General features: G+C 39.4%; 2 protein-coding genes across 6 annotated transcripts; one reads left to right on the top strand and one right to left on the bottom strand.

The window, feature by feature from the left end:
- On the bottom strand, nucleotides 1-12,392 carry HAUS2 (HAUS augmin like complex subunit 2). 4 transcript variants are annotated; one of them, XM_077880785.1, is made up of 6 exons: nucleotides 12,235-12,392; nucleotides 7,271-7,363; nucleotides 6,870-6,939; nucleotides 4,727-4,859; nucleotides 3,350-3,458; nucleotides 1-1,187 (listed from the first exon to the last, which is right to left on the bottom strand). In XM_077880785.1, exons 1-6 carry the CDS (start codon nucleotides 12,325-12,327, stop codon nucleotides 978-980), a joined length of 708 nt encoding a protein of 235 aa, XP_077736911.1. In that variant the 5' UTR covers nucleotides 12,328-12,392; the 3' UTR covers nucleotides 1-977. The 4 variants fall into 4 exon arrangements, with proteins under 4 accessions (XP_077736911.1, XP_077736912.1, XP_077736913.1 ...); XM_077880786.1 differs by lacking the exon at nucleotides 12,235-12,392 and adding an exon at nucleotides 11,707-12,127; XM_077880787.1 differs by lacking the exon at nucleotides 12,235-12,392 and adding an exon at nucleotides 11,809-12,127.
- Nucleotides 12,327-17,416, top strand: LRRC57 (leucine rich repeat containing 57). Of its 2 annotated transcripts, none has more exons than XM_077880783.1 (6): nucleotides 12,327-12,360; nucleotides 12,750-12,855; nucleotides 12,961-13,099; nucleotides 13,836-14,104; nucleotides 15,313-15,498; nucleotides 15,919-17,416. In XM_077880783.1, the coding sequence occupies exons 2-6, from the start codon at nucleotides 12,772-12,774 to the stop codon at nucleotides 15,958-15,960; spliced, it is 720 nt and encodes a 239-aa protein (XP_077736909.1). In that variant the 5' UTR covers nucleotides 12,327-12,360; nucleotides 12,750-12,771; the 3' UTR covers nucleotides 15,961-17,416. The 2 variants fall into 2 exon arrangements, with proteins under 2 accessions (XP_077736909.1, XP_077736910.1); XM_077880784.1 differs by lacking the exon at nucleotides 12,327-12,360 and adding an exon at nucleotides 12,377-12,659.
- The last annotated feature ends 1,010 nt before the right edge of the window (nucleotides 17,417-18,426 follow it).

The following is an 18,426-nucleotide window of genomic DNA, read 5'->3' as shown; positions in this document are numbered from 1 at the left end:
ATGAACACCCTCAGAAATTTCTTCATGTCTCAGTGTCTTTTTATTTTTTTTTTACCCCCTCCCCCCCACGTCTCAGGGTTTTGAATATTCCCTCCCCCCAGGTTTGATGGTTGGAGAATTCACAGGGTTCAGCGTATCACTGTATCCAGGGGCATGATATTAACAAAAGCATACACAGTAAAACAGCAAAGGGAAAAGGTACATGAGGCAAAGCCCAGGTGAAACCAGACACAAGCTTCCAGAGCCCTCTGCTAGTGGAGTCTCACACAGGATATGCTTAATTCCCACAGTAACTAAGGTGTAATGTGTCAAACGTCTTTCATGAAAGCTCATTAGAAACGCAGTGCCCAGGGTTATGATCATGGGCTAGCCACACAGGTACCTTCTGTCTAATATACATCAAAATTATAGACTCCCAGAAGGAATGGGAGACTAGAACCACACTGCAGAAACACTTGAGTCACTATGAACAACTCTAATCACCAGTGATAGTGGAAGGAGCCCTGATGAAATCTAAATTCCAAGAAGCCAGACAAGAGCCAACTTTGTAAGCAGGCCTTTCAAAGGACAGCAGCCAGGCCTACTACATTTGTTCTTTCGTATATACTTAGCAACTGTCTCACAGCGAAACTCAACATACTTTCATTTCCAAGGAGACTCTTTTAATTCAGAAACAAGCATTTAAAAAGACAAAAAAAAAAAAAAAAAAAAAAAAAAAAGATGACATAAGAGTCTCCTCTCTGAGATACTGTCATATTTGATCTTCAAGAGTTTTACTGAAAAGTAGAATGAAAATACATGAAAAAAACAAAAGAAAATTCAATTTGGTCTTAATGAACTTGGAATCTTAGTATTTCAATATAAAGAGAGCTCTTTCAGTAATGCTAGCAGCAGAGCCTATAAATGCCCATATTACAATTGGCTAGAAATAGACTTCAATGACTACATATAATTAGGCAAAAATAAACAGTTGACGATCACTTGGAATTAATGGTTTGGACATGAACTTTAGAAGTAAAAGGTAAAGAAGGCATTATAACATCATGTTTATGAAGATAATTTTCTTCTGCTAGTATTTTGGGAATACAAGAGGAAATTTCCTTTTGCTGTTCTCGCCACTTGAGTATATTCTCTGCCAATTCTTCTGTCTCAGTCACCAACATATCCATTTTTGCTAAAGCCATGCTCTGTAGTATTTGAAAGAAGGAGAAAACAGGAGAAATTACGTCTGTCATTAATACATCATTATTATATCATAAATGGTTATGATACCAAAAGTTCACACCCAACCTTTTCTAGCCCCTTAATACAAAGGCATCTTAAAATTGTGTTCTCCCCACTTATTATAGTACACGCTTTTTCTTTATAAGTTCACCTCCCTTTGTCTTCAATTATCACCTCAAAGCGGATGACACATAATTTATATTGTAAAACTACTTCTTTCCTAAAATTCAGTCCCATATTTGTCTATTGAAAATCTCTAACTGAATGTACTTTCAGTATCTCAAACTCAATTCAGTTGCAATTCAACAATGACAGAAGATTTACTATCTGTGCAAGGCATGTCAGAAAACAAAGTCATTAGCTTTTTTGATTTCTTGATCCTACTCACCTTCAAGTCACCAAGGCTAGATACTTCATGATCATGGGTGTGTCCCTTGTCCAAAAAGTAGACATATTCTAGAAATTTGCCATCCCAAATAAAAATCTACATAATCTTTTGTTTTCCTATGCTTTAAATCTTGTATCTGAATGCTTGTATTTATTTTCTAAGTTTCTCTGCCTTTGCTTCATTTGCCTAGTTCTCTAGCCTACAGCTTATCAAACCTTAATGTGTGTAGGAATCACCTGAGGAAATTGTTAAACTACAGATTCGGATTCTGAAGGTCTAAGGTGAATTAAGTCTGCAATTCTGCATTTCTAACAAGCTTCCAGGTGATGCTGAGCAGTCTGTCCATACTTTGAGTGACTTAATCTCCTTTTTTTTTTTTTTTTTTAAGATTTTATTTATGAGAAGGGGGCAGAGACACAGGGAGAAGCGGGCTCCATGCAGGGAGCCCCACGTGGACTCGATCCCGGGACTCCAGGATCACACCCTTGACCAAAGGCAGGCGCTAAACCGCTGAGCCATCCAGGGAGCCCCTGACTCGGTCTACTCTATCCAATATTTTCTCCATTACAGTGTAAGTCATCCTCTTTACCCTGCTCTAAAATAAAAATCAAACCAAAAATCCATTTGAACTGTTGAATGTTCCCCAATACTTGGAGAGTAAAGTCTGCTTCCTGGTCTGCTTTTCAAGGCATTCCATAAACTAACTCTGATTTAATCTCCCTTTCAATATCTTTAAGTATCAGCCAAAGGGGAAGTACCTGGGGATCCCTGGGTGGCGCAGCGGTTTGGCGCTTGCCTTTGGCCCAGGGCGCGATCCTGAAGACCCGGGATTGAATCCCACGTCGGGCTCCCAGTGCATGGAGCCTGCTTCTCCCTCTGCCTGTGTCTCTGCCTCTCTCTCTCTCTCTCTCTCTGTGTGTGACTATCATAAATAAATAAAAATTTAAAAAAAACAAAGGGGAAGTACCACTCTTCCCCCAAACTGCCAGTGCTAATTTTCTTCTTCTTCTTTTTTTAAGATTGTATTTAATTTGAGAGAGAGAGAGTGAGAGAGAGAGAATGAGTGGGGAAGGGCTGAAGGAGAGGGAGAAGGAGGCTCCCCACTGAGTGCAGAGCCAAAAGAGGGGCTCAATTCCCAGGACTCATTCTTGGTACTCTAGGATCATTACCTGAGCTGAAGGCAGGTGCTCAACCAACTAAGCCAAGATAGAGAGTATCTTACAGCTCTCTCACTAAACCTTGAGAATTTGAGAGCAGGGATTGGTCATATTTGTTTCTCTCTCCTGATACCTATAGCATTGCCCCTTGCACAATATAAAAAAGAAGATTTATTTATTAAATATTAGAATAAAACAATGTAAAATGACTTCTAAAAAAGCTCTAACAAAATCCATCTTAATTTTAAGAAATAATTTATTCAGAATATTAGCCATCAAAAAGTTAAACAAAGGGGTGCCTGGGTGGCTCAGTTGGTTAAGTCACTCTTGATTTTGGCTCAGGTCATGATCTCAGGGTTGTGAGATCAAGCCCTGCAGTCAGGCTCTGCACTGGGCATAGAGCCTACCCAAGATTCTCTTTCTTTCTTCCTCTGCCTCTTCCTCACTTCTCCCTCTTTTAAAAAGAAAAAAAAAAAAAATTTAAACAAAGAGCTCACACAGTTGAGATTCTAGTATAAAGGAACTAAATAGAGCCAATGTAATGTGAAGTAGTTGCGATAATTAAATTGTTAATACTCACCATTTTCCTTAGATTTTCATCTAAATGAGGGATATTTCTGATTGTTTCAAGATGGTTTTCTAATCTTTCGATGAAAGTTACTGCCAATTCCAGTAAATGTACCATGTATCTGAAAGAGGGAGAAAAAAGTCAACTATTTTTTTAAGTTATTTTGTGTTCTTTTTTATTTTTAATTTGGACTTTTAGTATAAGAAAAGAGAATTACAATCAACCCAGTGAGCCAATAATAACCTTTCTGAATTCATGGAAATACCACTGATAAAAACGTCATTTTCCTTCACTTTAGGCAGAAATTAACTTGTCATCCAAAAAGAAAAAGAGCGATAACACTAATAATATCTGGTACCCAACCTAATATTAGACAAAACTTAATGTTAATAATTTTATCCTATAAGTAATTTTCCCAGATTAAATCTCATTACATTTCAATCTACTCATTCTCGAAGGGTGAAGACAGTAAGGATAAATGTACTTGACTGAAACTGCCTATAGCCAAAACCACTTTGAACCTTCGTATTTGCAAAATGCTTTAATATCATTACTCAGTTCTTCTGATATATAATGTATAATATATACATTAATGGTATTTTACTGTACTGAACAGATAACTGAATATATCCACAAGAATGAGATTTTTATATTTATTCTTTTACTAAAAGATAAAATATCTGACACTTAAGAAAGGTACTGATTTGCTCAGGGTCAGCTAATGAGGCATTGGTGGAGAAGGTTAGCAATCAGATCCCTAGATGTTTGCTTCTTTACTGTTCATTATTATACTTGCAATACTCATACAAGGAAAAGAGCAACAGAGTATGCCCATTCTATGGATTGGGAAACTAAGGCTAACCATTTACCTAAGGTTTTGAAGCCTACAAAAACTATTTACCTACACGAACCATTTGCCTAAGGTTTTGAAGCCTACAAAAAGCACAAATAAGTCTAGGACTCAGTCTTTTTCCCCCTTTAGCTGGCATTGTTTTCACCTCTCCCTACTTAAACTCCCTAAGAGAATTTTTACATATAGGCAACATTAACAGAACAGTAAGTTTACTTCATAAAAAATGGTCTGTATGTAATAAAATAATTTTTACCCATCTTACTATACATTATTGATCTAATTTCTTTCACTGAAGTCATTACATCATTCCCAAAACACAGTTGGCAAAAGGAATGCCTTTCTCTTCACCACAGCTTAACTCTTTAAAAGCAAAAGATTTTCTTTCTGGTTTTATGTATCAGCATTAATAGTACTGTTAACAGACATAATCACTAATATATTGTTTAATGAATTATGCTGTGAAATAACTATCAGTCTAAACAAAAAATACCCTTAGGAAACATGCGTAATCATTAACTTCTACTTTTTAATTTAACCTGTGATAAACAGCTTCAATAGGCAAGTTTTCCTCGCAAGTGGTTTTCAACAGTCTTTGCCTGAGGGACCTCTTCTCTTTTAACACTGCCTCCAAATGATTATTCATGCTTTGCAGAGTATGACACTTCTGAGCTATACAAACCAGAAACAGGAATTATAGTTAGCAATATGACAAGTTTTATTTTTATTTTTAAAAAATATTTCATTTATTTATTTATTCACGAGAGACACAGAGAGAGGCAGAGACATAGGCATAGGGAGAAGCAGGCTCCCTGCAGGGAGCCAGATGTGGGACTCAATCCCAGGACCCTGGGATTATGACTTGAGCCAAAGGCAGATGCTCACCCACTGAGCCACCCACACATCCCAACAATATGACAAGTTTTAAAATCACTAATAATTTCTTTTTGCTTTGATGTTACCAATGTCAAAAATTAATATATTTCCCTCCTAAGTATCTGCCCTTTGCTATCTTTAATATCAAACCAGTTTACTTTCAACAATTTTCTTAGTTTGCCTGCTGACAACAAAATCCAGTGCTAAATTCTTTGCACCGTGAAACGCCGGGACACCTGCACCCCAATATTTATAGCAGCAATGTCCACAATAGCCAAACTGTGGAAGGAGCCTCGGTGTCCATCGAAAGATGAATGGATAAAGAAGATGTGGTCTATGTATACAATGGAATATTACTCAGCCATTAGAAACGACAAATACCCACCATTTGCTTTGACGTGGATGGACCTGGAGGGTATTATGCTGAGCGAAATAAGTCAATCGGAAAAGGACAAACATTATATGGTCTCATTCATTTGGGGAATATAAAAATTAGTGAAAGGGAATAAAGGGAAAGGAGAGAAAATGAGTAAAAATATAAGTGAGGGTGACAAAACATGAGAGACACCTAACTCTGGGAAATGAACAAGGGGTAGTGGAAGGGGAGGTGGGCAGGGGGTTAGGATGACTGGGTGATGCGCACTGAGGGGGGGCACTTGGCGGGATGAGCACGGGGTGTTATGGATAACCTTATATAAGCACCAGGCAACAAAAACTCCAATTAAAAAAAAAGTAAATTCTTTGCATTATTCAACTCTACTCCTAGTTCAGTTTTTATAAGCCAGAGCCATATTCTTCACATAAAATCTATCTGCCTCTAATATTCTACATGGACATTAAAAAATAAGCATTTGGGGAACGCTGGGTGGTACAGCGGTTTAGCGCCTGCCTTTGGCCCAGGGTGTAATCCTGGAGACCCAGGATCGAGTTCCACGTCGGGCTCCTGGTGCATGGAGCCTGCTTCTCCCTCTGCCTATGTCTCTGCCTCTCTCTCTCTCTCTCTGTGTGCCTATCATAAATAAATTAAAAAAAAAAAAAAAAAAAAAAGCATTTGTCTTACAAACTATTTCTGATCATTTTAATATTTTGACCAGAATTCAGTTACTGGCTGCCAATTGCCACTTTTAAATTTTATTTTGAAAAAAATGTCAAACTTACAGAAAAGTTTCATTATATTCCCATATACATTTCACCTAAACTCACCAACTATTAACATTTAGCTACATTTTTATTTCTTCTTTCTCCACATACTCAGTACATGTATTTTTGCTGATCCACTTAAGTTGTACATAACATGAAATTCTTACCCCTAAAACCTGAGCATGTATTTCCATAAATGGGAAAATTCTCTTATGTAACTATATTACAAGTATCAAATTCATAAAATTTAAAATTGGTACAATACTACCAATATTTAATACAGTCCATATAGACACATCACCAATTAATTCAATAATGTACCTTATAGCAAAAGAAATTTCTAATCAAGTATTCAGTCCATGACCATACTATGCTTTGGCTATTGAGTCCCTTTAGTCTCCTTTAATCTGGAAAGTTTCTCAGCCCTTCTTGGTCTTTCAAGCTTTCCTGAATTTGAGGAGCTCCTACCTTGGTTACATTTTATGCTATTTGTACTAGTCAAATGAATAAGACTTCTATTTGAGCACGGAATAGAAGACTTCATTAGCTTTGGGGAAATACCTGGAAAAATTACGGTATATCATAATTTTATTGCCTGGTGCTTATATAAGGTTATCCAAGAAAAAGTTGAAATTCCAATGATTACTATTTCATCAAACTACTTACCCAAAAAGAAAGGATGAACAACATCTGCTGTATCTTTTTCTAGTTTTAAAAGTTCAATTTCCAAGTTTTTCTACATTAATAAGAAAAATAACATTTAGCTCATGTAGAATGGTGCCTGAAGGCTTATACTTTAGTAAAAAAGGCATAGTCTTTAACCCAGGAATATTTGTGGGGAGGGAGAAAGATTTGTTATGATAGCCCAGGGGATTTACTGAAGATTTTCATTTTGGTGTTCAAGCCCTATTGCTGCTACTGCTACTACTAACTCCTACTATCACTTATAAGTAAACACTTATCTGGCTATGTGCTAGACAATGTTCTAAGTGCAAAAGAACTGCTATTGGAATCAATCAAGATTTTTTTTCCCTGTACTAGAAAGTAAAAAGTCCAACATAATTTACCTGGTAGATTTCAGCTTGAATATTTGAGATCTGCTGTAGTCTGGAGAAGTTCACAAAGTAAGGTGCTGATTTCTTAGATATATTTAACATCTCCTATTGGTAAGTGAACAGAGAAAGCAGTCGTAAGTCACAAAAAGTTTCTATGTGCACTGGAATAGCAAACCCACAGACTTAAAACATGAGGATTTATTATGTCCAACACTGCCCCCGGGGAAAAAGAAGTACAGAGTGTAACAGTAGCAATGTATATTTCCTGTTTGCAAAATACCATCTGGGCGCCTGAGTAGCTCAGTGGGTTAAGCATCTGATTCTCCGTTTCAGCTCAGGTCATGATCTTGGGGTCATGAGACTGAGCACCACTTTGGGCTCCATGTTCAGTGAGGAGTTGGCCTGGTATGCTTACCCTCTTCCTTTTACTCCCCTCCGCCCATCCCCTCTGTGCACCCATAGATACTCTCTCTTTTTCCCTCCCTCTCAAATAAATAAATCTTAAAAACAACAACAACAAAAAAAAAACCAAAACAAAAAACAAACAAAAAACTAAATATTCACTATCACAAGTCCTTTGGCCAAATATTTAAAAAATAAGAAAAACAAAAAACACTTAATCACTGTGTTCTATTTCCTAAAGCACTATGCACAATATATTTACATTAGTGACAGCTTACCAGAGAAGGCTGGTAAGGTTAAGAAGGCTGAGGCTTAGATTGGTGGAGAATCACCTCTATACAAATCACCAAGACCTAGTCTCTGACTTTCTGAGGGCTAAAATCAAATAGTTTCCCACCATGGAATCATTTATCTGATTCATTAAATGATCTTTATTGGCTGCCTCTTTTCACATTCTCACTTTTTTTTTTAAAAAGATTTTATTTATTCATTAGAGACAGAGAGAAAGAGGCAGAGACACAGGCAGAGGGAGAAGCAGGCTCCATGCAGGGAGCCTGATGTGGGACTTGATCCCAGGACCCCTGGGATCACGATCGGAGCCAAAGGCAGACACTCAACCACTGAGCCACACAGGTGCCCCACATTCTCACTCTCTTAAAGGAATCTTCTGTCCAGGTGGAATTCTTCTTCTAAAAAGCTTATATCCTCCTTTTTATCCTTTCATTTCATGCAAAATATTGCTTGCATATATTGCCTCCTTAAATTGCAGGTTGCTTCAGAATAAGAATATTGTTCATCCCGAGTCCATCCGTAATTTTCTCTGTATTCTTTTCTTCTTCTTCTTTTTTTTTTTTTTTAAGATTTATTTATTCATGAGAGACACAGAGAGAGAGAGGCACAGACACAGGCAGCGGGAGAAGCAGGCTCTTCACAGGAGCCTGATGCGGGGACTCCATCCCGACTCCCGGGATCATGACTTGAGCCGAAGGCAGCCGCCCAACCGCTGAGCCACCCAGGCGTCGCTCTTTTCTTCTTTTCAAGAATATTAGCATATTTAGATCTTTACATATCTTATAGGAAAAGGGTTAGAAAATGATAGTCCATGAACTAAATGCACCCCACTCAGTGCCTGTTTTTGTATAGGCCATAAGCTAAGAATGGTTTTTATATTTTTAAATGCTGGGAAGAAAAAAATTAAAAGAAAAATAGTATTTTGTGACACATGAAAATTATATGAAATTCAAATTTCAGGATTCAGAATAAACTCAACTGCACCCATTTATTTACTTATTATCTCTGGCTTCTTTCACACTATACACCAGATGCAATTATATGGACCTAAAAGCCTCAGATACTTATTCTCTGGCCCCTAATAGTAAAAATTTGCTGACCAATGATAACACACTTTATTAGCATTTATTAAGTTAGGCAATTGAAGATTCAGAATGGATGGGAAGGAAAAGATATTCTAGTATTGATATATATGTGAAAAGAAAGGGAAGATGAATCTGAGAATGTAGTTTCCTACTTAATCATGAAAGATCTTGATAACTATGACAAACAATTATAATGCAGAAAATGAGAGTAATTCAAAGTTTTCTGGTGACGAGGTAACATGTTCATATATAATACATATTTTAGAAATTTAAAGAGGATAATATGGAAAATAGAACTTATGAGGCTGGGGGGGGCAGTAAGGAATAGAGTGACTACTTAATGGGTATGGGGTTTCCATCAGGTTGATAAAAAAAAGTTTTGAAAATAGATTCACAACATTGTGACTATACTTCATGCCACTGAATTATACACTGATGTTAAAATGGTAAATTTTATATTAGGAGTATTTTACCACAAAAAGACCTACCACTAAAAACCAAAAAAGCTAGGTGAGAGATGGGACTGAAGGTTGAATATTTAGACAAGCAGTTACTATAGCATTCCAGGTGAGAAGATGAGAACGTGGACTAGGTCAGTAGCAGTTAAAAAGGAAAGGAAGACAGAGATGTGATTCCCTGGAGAGATGAAACTGAAAAATCTTGGTTGATATGGGATACCAGGGATAAAGTCAGTCAATATTAACTCCAAGGATCCTAGCTCCAGTGACTGGACAGATAGACATGCCATTCAATGAGGAATATAAGACAAAATACAGCAAAACTGAGGGTTGAAGGAGTAAAGTATTAGTTCAACTTCATTCCATAAATATGTATCATGGCTTAAATGAGGACAAATCTAATTTACTGCATTTCCATCATATCAGCATAACCTTTACTCTTCTTTCTGCTTTCTCTTAGGTATAAGGTAAATGAAAGTAAAACATCTCCCATTTCTCACTGTAATTTACTCATTCTCTGGTATCTCTTCATCCCGCCCTGTGTATACACTAATCTTAACTGCACACATGCAAACTAGTGAACTTCTGGGCTCAACAGCAGGGTAATGGAGCTTAGCCAAAAATATGCAAGGGAAACCAATGGAAAAAGAAGAGTATTCAAGGGAGAGCCAAAAGGAGAAAGGAAAAAGAGAGTTGTCAAATTTCTCTAATAGAAATTCTAACTATTTGAGGACAGTGACTTAGCTCTATATCTTACTTAAAAAAAAAAAAAAGGGCAAGGACTGGGGAATACAGAAAAGTCTTTACTGTTGATCATTGCCATTTTATATTATATGCTTTATATGCCAGTAGGATAAAGGGACACTGAAAATGAAAGGATCCTGAAAAAGGGAATCTGCTTGAGGCATTTCTGTTCATTCTGTTGCTAGGCACAAGAAGCTGAAATCCAGGACTTTATGTGTAATATAAAAATCCTGATAACACCGTGTGTACATAATATATACAGATAAACTTGTGTCTGTGGACATCCTTTCTTCTTTTTCATTCTTTCCACTTCATACTGAATTCTAGCTGAGGAACATTAAAAGGGAGGCAGTATAGCAGAGAAGTTAAGAGCAGGGAGCGCTCTGTGATCTATTTCACTAGTTAAGTGACCTTGCCTAAATTTCTTGGGTCTCCTTAGACCTTAGTTGTTGTTCCTCCTCCTCCTTTCTTCTTCTTTCTTCTTCTTCTTCTTCTTCTAGATTTATTTATTTATTTATTTATTTATTTATTTATTTATTTTAGAGAGAGAGAGCAAGCGACAGCAAGCAAGCATGGAGGAGGAGGGGCAGGGGGAGAGGAGAGAGAATCCTAAAGTAGTCTCCCCACTCAGCATGGAGCCACAGGTAGGGCTCCATCCCAGGACCCTGAGATCAGGACCTGAGCAGAAATCAAGAGTGAGAGGCTTAACCACCTGAGCCACCTAAGGGCCCTTTTCGTTTATCTTAAAAATACTGTAAGGTAAGGGCACGTGGGTGATTCCTTGGGTTAAGCCACTCTTGATCTCAGCTCAGGTCCTAATCTCAGGGCTGTAGCAGGGTGTCCCATTTCCTACTTAGCTAAGAGAGGAGTTTGTTTGAAATTCTTTCCTTCTGCCCCTCCTCCCCTCTTTCTAATAATAAACCTTAAAAAAAAAATGTAAGGTACAAGACTCTAATGACTCTTCTAGGTATACAAAGTTGTGTATTTTCCATAAATCTTCCATCATGTTCATACTGTTAATCTCTGCAGATGATTTTACCTTCCTACTTTCCAGCTTCTTTCAGCGAAAATCCTCAACTTGCTCGTTATCTCAAAATTTCTTTCCCTTACCTCACTTTTCCCATTCCCTTGTCACTTCGGCCACCTGGATTCTATTATTGCCTCACATATTTAATTTCTCCCATCCACTGGCTCGTTTCCTTTGGCATATGAGCATGTTCTTCTTGTGGAACCTAAAACTACCACCGCTTGGGCTAATCTTCCTCTTCTCTTCTAATACTCCCCTCCTCCATTCACGTTCCAAGGTCTTTCGGGTCTTTGCTATTTTTTTTTTCATTCATTTTTTTGCCTATTAACATCACGTGCTTTTCCTGACCCTCTCATGTACCCAGCGTCTCCCGCCCCAAATACGCTTCAGTACCTCACACAAACAGGCTTGTTTGAGAATGTTTGTGTTTTAATTACTTACCCCTATTTCCCAACCCCAGCACCCATTACAATATAGAGGCGGTATCATCGGGTGCGAAAAAGCGGGAGGAAGATGGATCTTTATGATCTCTCACGAACTGACCGGATAACTCGCTCGCAGACACTCAAAACATCCTCTCTCCGGCAGCCCAGGTGGCTCCGCGGTTTAGCGCCGCCTTCAGCCCAGGGCGTGATCCTGGAGCCCTGGGATCGAGTTCCACATCGGGGTCCCTGCAGGGAGCCTGCTTCTCCCTCTGCCTGTGTCTCTGCCTCTCTCTGTGTGTCTCTCATGATCAATAAATAAATCTTTAAAAAAAAAAAATCCTCTCTCTACTCGAACCCGCTTTCGCGCAACCACGGCAGAACCGTCACTACTGTTGCCTGGAAGAGGCTCCATCGGCCTCTGCCACAGCACAGCCGCCACCCAGCACCCTCGCACACCCGCCCGCTGCCCGGCACCACCACCTCACAGCGATCTTCGGTCGCCACCGTCGGCACCCCCTTAATGACGCCATCGCCGCCCACGCACCTGAGTGACCATCCCCGACGCTACGAAGTGGCTCAGCAGGAGCCCGGCAGCACTTGGCTCGCACGCGGGGTCCCAGGGGTGCGCAGCGGCCATGGCTGGGACCCAAGTCCCGGGCGGGCGCCGAGAGTGAGTGGAACGCCAGGCGGACGCGCCGCGCGGATAGATGACGTCACAGGGCGTTTCTTCCCGGGCGGAAGCCCGGGGAGCGCATCCCGGGGGAGCGCGGGCCGTGGGTCTTCTCTAGCTAAGCCGGCTGTGAGCTGAGGGGTAGAAGATGAGTCCGGAGCTCCCTGATCGTTCGTAGGCTCCAGCGGCGTCCAGCCTCGGAACACCTGCCAAAGCTGCTGGGCCTGGTGGTCGGGCTGTTCTCCCCTTTCTTCTTTGCCGCTTTTAGTTGGCCCCCAAGATCTAGGAGTCGGCAGGAGGTGACAGCTTGGGCACGAGACCCAGCCGAGAGGCGGAGGGGGTGGCCGGATGCCTGGCTGAGCGGTGACAGCTGCGCTTCCCTCCCGCAGGGACCTGAGCCGCGGCCCTAGGATGGGAAACAGTGCCCTCCGCGCTCATGTGGAAACCGCGCAGAAAACTGGTGTCTTTCAGCTGAAGGACCGTGGGCTGACCGAGGTGAGACCGGGAGGGGACCGACCAGGGAAATCAAAGGGAGAGGGACGGCGGGGTGGTGAAGTTAATCGGTGAGGAATTCTCCGCACTCTGAACCCCTTTCTCCAGTTCCCCCCCGAGTTGCAGAAGCTGACCAGCAATCTAAGGACCATCGACTTGTCCAACAACAAGATCGAGAGCCTACCGCCTGTGATTATAGGGAAGTTCACTCTGCTGAAGAGCCTCTCCTTGAACAACAACAAACTCAGTATGGCTTTTGCACTTGGGAAGCTTTTGCTAGTGATCAGCTGTTAAGAAGGGTGGTTTTCTCTTACAAGCTTGTTTTTGTTATGAAACTGTTTTGAGGGCAGCCTGGGTGGTTCAGCGGTTTAGCGCGGCCTTCAGCCCAGGGCGTGATCCTGGAGATCAGGGATCGAGTCCCGCATTGGGCTCCCTGCATGGAGCCTGCTTCTTCCTCTGCCTCTCTGTCTCTGTCTCTCTCTCTCTGTGTCTCTCATGAATAAATAAATAAAATCTAAAAAAAAAGAGAGAAACTTTTGAGAGCTCAAGATGCAGGAGGATGTCAGAGTCCTTGAAGCTATCTTGTAATTACATCTACACGCTTCCTCTGGTGGTATGATTGGTACTGGTTTAATTTGGACTTGAAAGTGAAGACCATCTTTGGGATGTAGTGCACAGCCAGCGAACTTAGAAAGGAGATGGAATGGGAAGGGGAGGGCCTAACAAATCCCACAAAATTGCTGTCGGATTCTGCCAAGGTCCTTTTACAAAAGGAGTCCAATATATACATAAGTGCTTTCCTGTATTTTGACAGCACCCACATTTCCTGAAGACTATGTTGGTAAAATGCAATACTTATAAATGGCACATGTGAGAATTTTATATGTATTGATAGGAGGCTTATCATGTAGCCATGTAGTTTTTCTAAACTTAAAGGTGTTTCTCAGCTGTATCAGATTCAGGTTTTTATTTTTCTTTGCCAGCTGTTCTTCCCGAGGAGTTATGCAATCTGAAAAAACTAGAGATGCTAAGCTTAAACAACAATCACTTGAGAGAGCTACCGTCTACCTTTGGGCAGCTGGCAGCCCTCAAGACCCTGAGCCTCTCTGGGAACCAGCTGCAAGCACTACCACCACAACTCTGTAGCCTAAGACACCTGGATGTGGTGGATCTCTCCAAGAATCAGATTCGGAGCATACCTGACACAGTGGGGGAGCTGCAGGTCATCGAACTCAATCTCAACCAGAACCAGGTCTAGAGTTTAAGGGATTTTTTTTCCCCTGCATCACCTGGGTTTAGTCTCCTGTATAATACTTTTCTAAACCATAACCCTGGAGCTGGGTATCAGAGGCTAGATGAGCAGTACATTCTATGGGCTGGACTAATTTCCAAGCTCAAAGGGCTATTAGTTGAGATACTGGGTGTGTGTGTATTATGTAGGTTTTTTTTAGGAGAGTGGGATGGATAATGGGGTGAGATAATTTCAAAAGTTAAACTGTCTCACAAATCTTGAAGAATTCAGATCCTCCTCAAATATGCCTCTAGTCATCTAGCAAGGAGCTATGTCAGAGTGGAAAAGAGGCTTTAACTCCTAAGTTCTTGGAGTTGGACAGAATAATTTATTGTCCCTTTTTTGACATCTTTGTCAAGTGTGTCCTGCTTTTACTGAAAATTTTTAAGTGACAGGCTTTCTGGCAATAGCCTGTTTCATTGTTGGACAGCTTTAATTGAAATATTTGAAATTTGTTTCCATTACTTTGGAAACTCCTTGCTTAATATGTATCCGACTGGAGAAATCATCTAGACATAAGGCTTAAATGATTAAACATAAAACAGTGAGACTAGGTGACCTTTAATTTTTTAGCGCCTATGGATTTGTATTTGCATAGTCTAATACAATAGCCATACATTGCTGTTCAAATTCATTTAAGTTCGATTTTTTTAAAAAGATTTTAAGGGAGGTGAGTGAGAGAGGGAGAGCACAAGGCAGGGTGCGGGGGAAGGTCAGAAGCAGAAAGAAGTGGGAGATGGTAGTCAAATCCAGTAAGGAATGAGGACAGTGAATCTTTGACTTTGGCAGTATAATGGTATCAACATACACATAAAAGATTGGCAGTAAATGCACCAAAATGTTCACGGTGGCAGATCAGAGGTAACTTTTTTCTTTAAACTTATGTGATTCTCAAATTTTCTGTAATAGTGCTTTTATTAGAACACTTTTGTTTCTAAAAAGCCACTGGTGACCTTCAAACAGCATCTTTTTCCAAACAGTGGAGGAGGAATAACAGAAGCCAGATAACACAGCCTTTGGGAATGAGTAGGTAGTGAGAAAATGGAGGCGGTAAAAGAAAGAACTAGGACAAATGGTCAAGTTTTTGTTTTAATTTAGTAAAAAAAAAAAAAAAATCTTAATCGCACTTTTGCTTTTTCCTATGATTCTTTTTTGTTGTCATTCAATAGATATCTCAGATCTCAGTAAAGATATCTTGCTGTCCTCGCCTTAAAGTTCTTCGCTTGGAAGAGAATTGTCTTGAGCTCAGCATGCTTCCACAGAGTATCCTCAGTGATTCCCAGATCTGTCTGCTTGCTGTGGAAGGCAACCTTTTTGAAATAAAGAAACTTCGAGAACTGGAAGGATATGATAAGGTATGTATTAGTTAGTGTACTTCATCACTGTTCCAGAAGTGACAACAGTGAAATAACCTACATGAACATTGATAGCTATGGGACATATGCATAATCCTGTTTATGTCAACAGATTTGTTCCCCATTTTGGAGGTGGAGTCTAAGAATTAGCCAAATGGTATTGTGCCAAGATAACTTTTTCTCCAGATAGCTTATTGTAAAGCATCTTTGTCTTTTGATGGGTGTCCTATTAAAATACAAGGGGGAAAAAAACCCTAAACTATATGCTTTAAATTTGCAGTTAGGTCAATTTTGTAGGAAATGAAAAAGACCTTACCCAATAAAAACCTAAATGAAAAAAAATCACAAAATCCTAATTAAAAAATAGGCTAATATTTGCTTGTGCCAAAATACCACATATTCTTCTTTCATGATTTTTAGTACATGGAGAGGTTCACGGCCACTAAGAAGAAGTTTGCATGATGTTCTCCAGGAACATGGAAACCTTACAGGATACCAACATGGAATCTGTTGCAATCTGGCTGAATCAGAGGCTCCTGTTGTCAAGGATTATCTGCAGTAAGGAGATGATACTTCTGAAGATAATCATTTTAGTGATCTTTTTCCTTTTCAGGGCTCATCTTAAGTAAGCTAAAAAAAATCAAGAGATAGTAAGAGTCCTCCATTTTGAGTCATGGATAGGGTAAAGGACAATGTTGATCATCAAAACCATCCTAAGTCTGGCTTGAAGAAAAGCAGTAGCTATTTATACAATGAGGGGATGCTCCTTGGTAACAGAATCACTCCATATCACAGGCTCGAAATTTCATGTTTAGTTTCAGTGTATGAGCTTTCATAAAGTCAGTTGCCATTCCACTTGTGTTAACATTTCATATTTTTATGAAATTTAAATAATTTGTGAGAGGCTACTATATGAGGATTTATGATTTTATTTCAGTTCATCATTTAATTGCAGTGTTTATACTTGGAATTTATAATGTATATAAGTATGTGACTGTCTCAATTAAAAGTATATTCTGTCAGAGAAGCACCAACACAACACTAAGAGATGTTCCCCAAGGCTGCAGTAGCAAACTTTTTACTATTGCATGTGCCTTATTAGTAGAGGGCTCTGAAGAGCTAAAACTATATATGCAAAACTTGTAAGATACAAAGGGTTTTAATAATCAAGATTTTCCTGAAGCTTTGTTAGAATTAATGTATTTCTGGTAATCCTTTTCCCTTTTTATAATTCTACTAATCGAATTACCTATCAAAAAACTGCTACAATATTCTAAAATAACTTATGTTTATAAAGTTTATTCTCTGGATGAGAGAATATACTAAATAAAGAATTTTTAATGAACTTCGGCTGGAAAAAGGGTTAATCCTTCAAAGGGAGAAGACAGGAGAACTTTAACCTGTATGTGGCCCTTTGTTTGAAAGTAAACTGATTAGGAAGAAATGTTTCATGTTCCTGTTAAGGTGCTGGAGTACTGAAATGCCTTCATGTGACTGATAAGCATTTTGCAGTATTGGAACCATACTAATTAAGAGAAACTAATACAAAGATACATGACCTCAGGTTGTTACTGACATGAACATTTAGGGAACTACCACTCTAATGTTCTGAGGTTTGTCTTTGCCAGGGCAATTTAGCATGTATTGTCAGTTCTTGTTTTATAAACCTAGTTTAACCATTAAGTCAATAGATCACAACAGCTTAGTATTTAATCTATATGAGGAAGTTTCTCTGACTTTAAATCTGATCTGAGCATTCTCTATTTCCCATGTTATTTTCTGTTCTTAACATTGGGAGGGTTGGGTTGCCAGTTTATTGTTAGCAACTGAGTTTTGCTTTTTGTAAACATCAGTGCTTAATCTCTAATTTTTAAATCAGTGCTTAACATCTAATAAATCAGAAGTTTAAATTAAACAACTTAAATGTCCCCAGACATTTATTAATTGGAGTTAAAAAAAAAAAAAGTCCCCCATCTCTAAGAATCAGTGACTGCTTTCACAACTTGGACTTATCCTTATTTCCAGTACCCTTTATTCACTCTTATTTTCCTGCCCAGTCATAGTGTTATTCTGCTCTTTAAACCCACAGTGCATTGTGTCCCCTGTAACTGCCTTTACATTGTTTGCTCAGTCAGGAATGCCCTCTCTCCCTAATGTGCTCCTTCTATCTAAAACCCATTTTAAGTCTAAGCCAAATTAATTGCTCTCCCATCTGTTATGACAGCACTTCTCACATTCTATATTCATCTGTCTCTTGCTAGAATGAGCTACTTGTGGGCAGGAACTATGTAAAGTAACATATCCAGATTTCTTTTTTTTTTTAAGATTTTATTTATTTATTTGTAAGAGACACACACACAGAGAGGCAGAGACACAGACAGAGGGAGAAGCAGGCTCCATGCAGGGAGCCCGACGTGGGACTCGATCCTGGGTCTCCAGGATCAGGTCCTGGGCGGAAGGTGGCGCTAAACCATTGAGCCACCCAGGCTGTCCCATACCCAGATTTCTAATGCACAAGTGTTTAGACTTACCTATGAGCTAACATAATGAAGTTGGTTAACCTGTGTGTGGTTTGGAGACCCATATTCTAGTTTGGCCACCAGCCCTAAGTCATCCATATTCTTTTAGAGTTTGGTTGGAAGTGAGTGTAGTATATTAAGACCATGGGCCTTGGAGTCAAAAATATCTCGGTTAGAATCCACAATCTGTCATTTATGAATTTGAGCAATTTCTTCTCATCTGTAATATGGCAAAGACCTCCAACCTCTCCGGTCTGTTAGGATGATATGGTGAAAAGATACATAAAGGCACTTAGCAGAGTGCCCATAATAGAGTAAGCAATCAGTAAATGGTGCCATTTATTTAATCTGTAAGGCGTTAAAACAGAAGTTAGCAAGTTGTACAGAAACAGAAGGCTTGAAGCAAATA

This window comes from Canis aureus, chromosome 32 (assembly GCF_053574225.1).
Source record: "Canis aureus isolate CA01 chromosome 32, VMU_Caureus_v.1.0, whole genome shotgun sequence".
Taxonomy (NCBI): Eukaryota; Metazoa; Chordata; class Mammalia; order Carnivora; family Canidae; genus Canis; species Canis aureus.
The sequence above is the reverse complement of the archived record's forward strand: the minus strand, read 5'-3'. Positions and strand labels throughout refer to the sequence as shown.

Bases quoted from the DNA above. Each gene is read 5' to 3' on its own strand.
- HAUS2 (XM_077880785.1), bottom strand. From the start codon at position 12,327: ATGGCCGCTGCGCACCCCTGGGACCCCGCGTGCGAGCCAAGTGCTGCC. The intron at 7,364-12,234 runs GTGCGTGGGCGG...ACTTACCAATAG, and splicing joins CGTCGGGGATGGTCACTCAG to GAGATGTTAAATATATCTAA. The intron at 4,860-6,869 runs GTAAGTAGTTTG...TGGTTTGTATAG, and splicing joins TGTTCATCCTTTCTTTTTGG to CTCAGAAGTGTCATACTCTG.
- LRRC57 (XM_077880783.1), top strand. From the start codon at position 12,772: ATGGGAAACAGTGCCCTCCGCGCTCATGTGGAAACCGCGCAGAAAACT. The intron at 12,856-12,960 runs GTGAGACCGGGA...CCCTTTCTCCAG, and splicing joins AGGACCGTGGGCTGACCGAG to TTCCCCCCCGAGTTGCAGAA. The intron at 14,105-15,312 runs GTCTAGAGTTTA...GTCATTCAATAG, and splicing joins TCAATCTCAACCAGAACCAG to ATATCTCAGATCTCAGTAAA.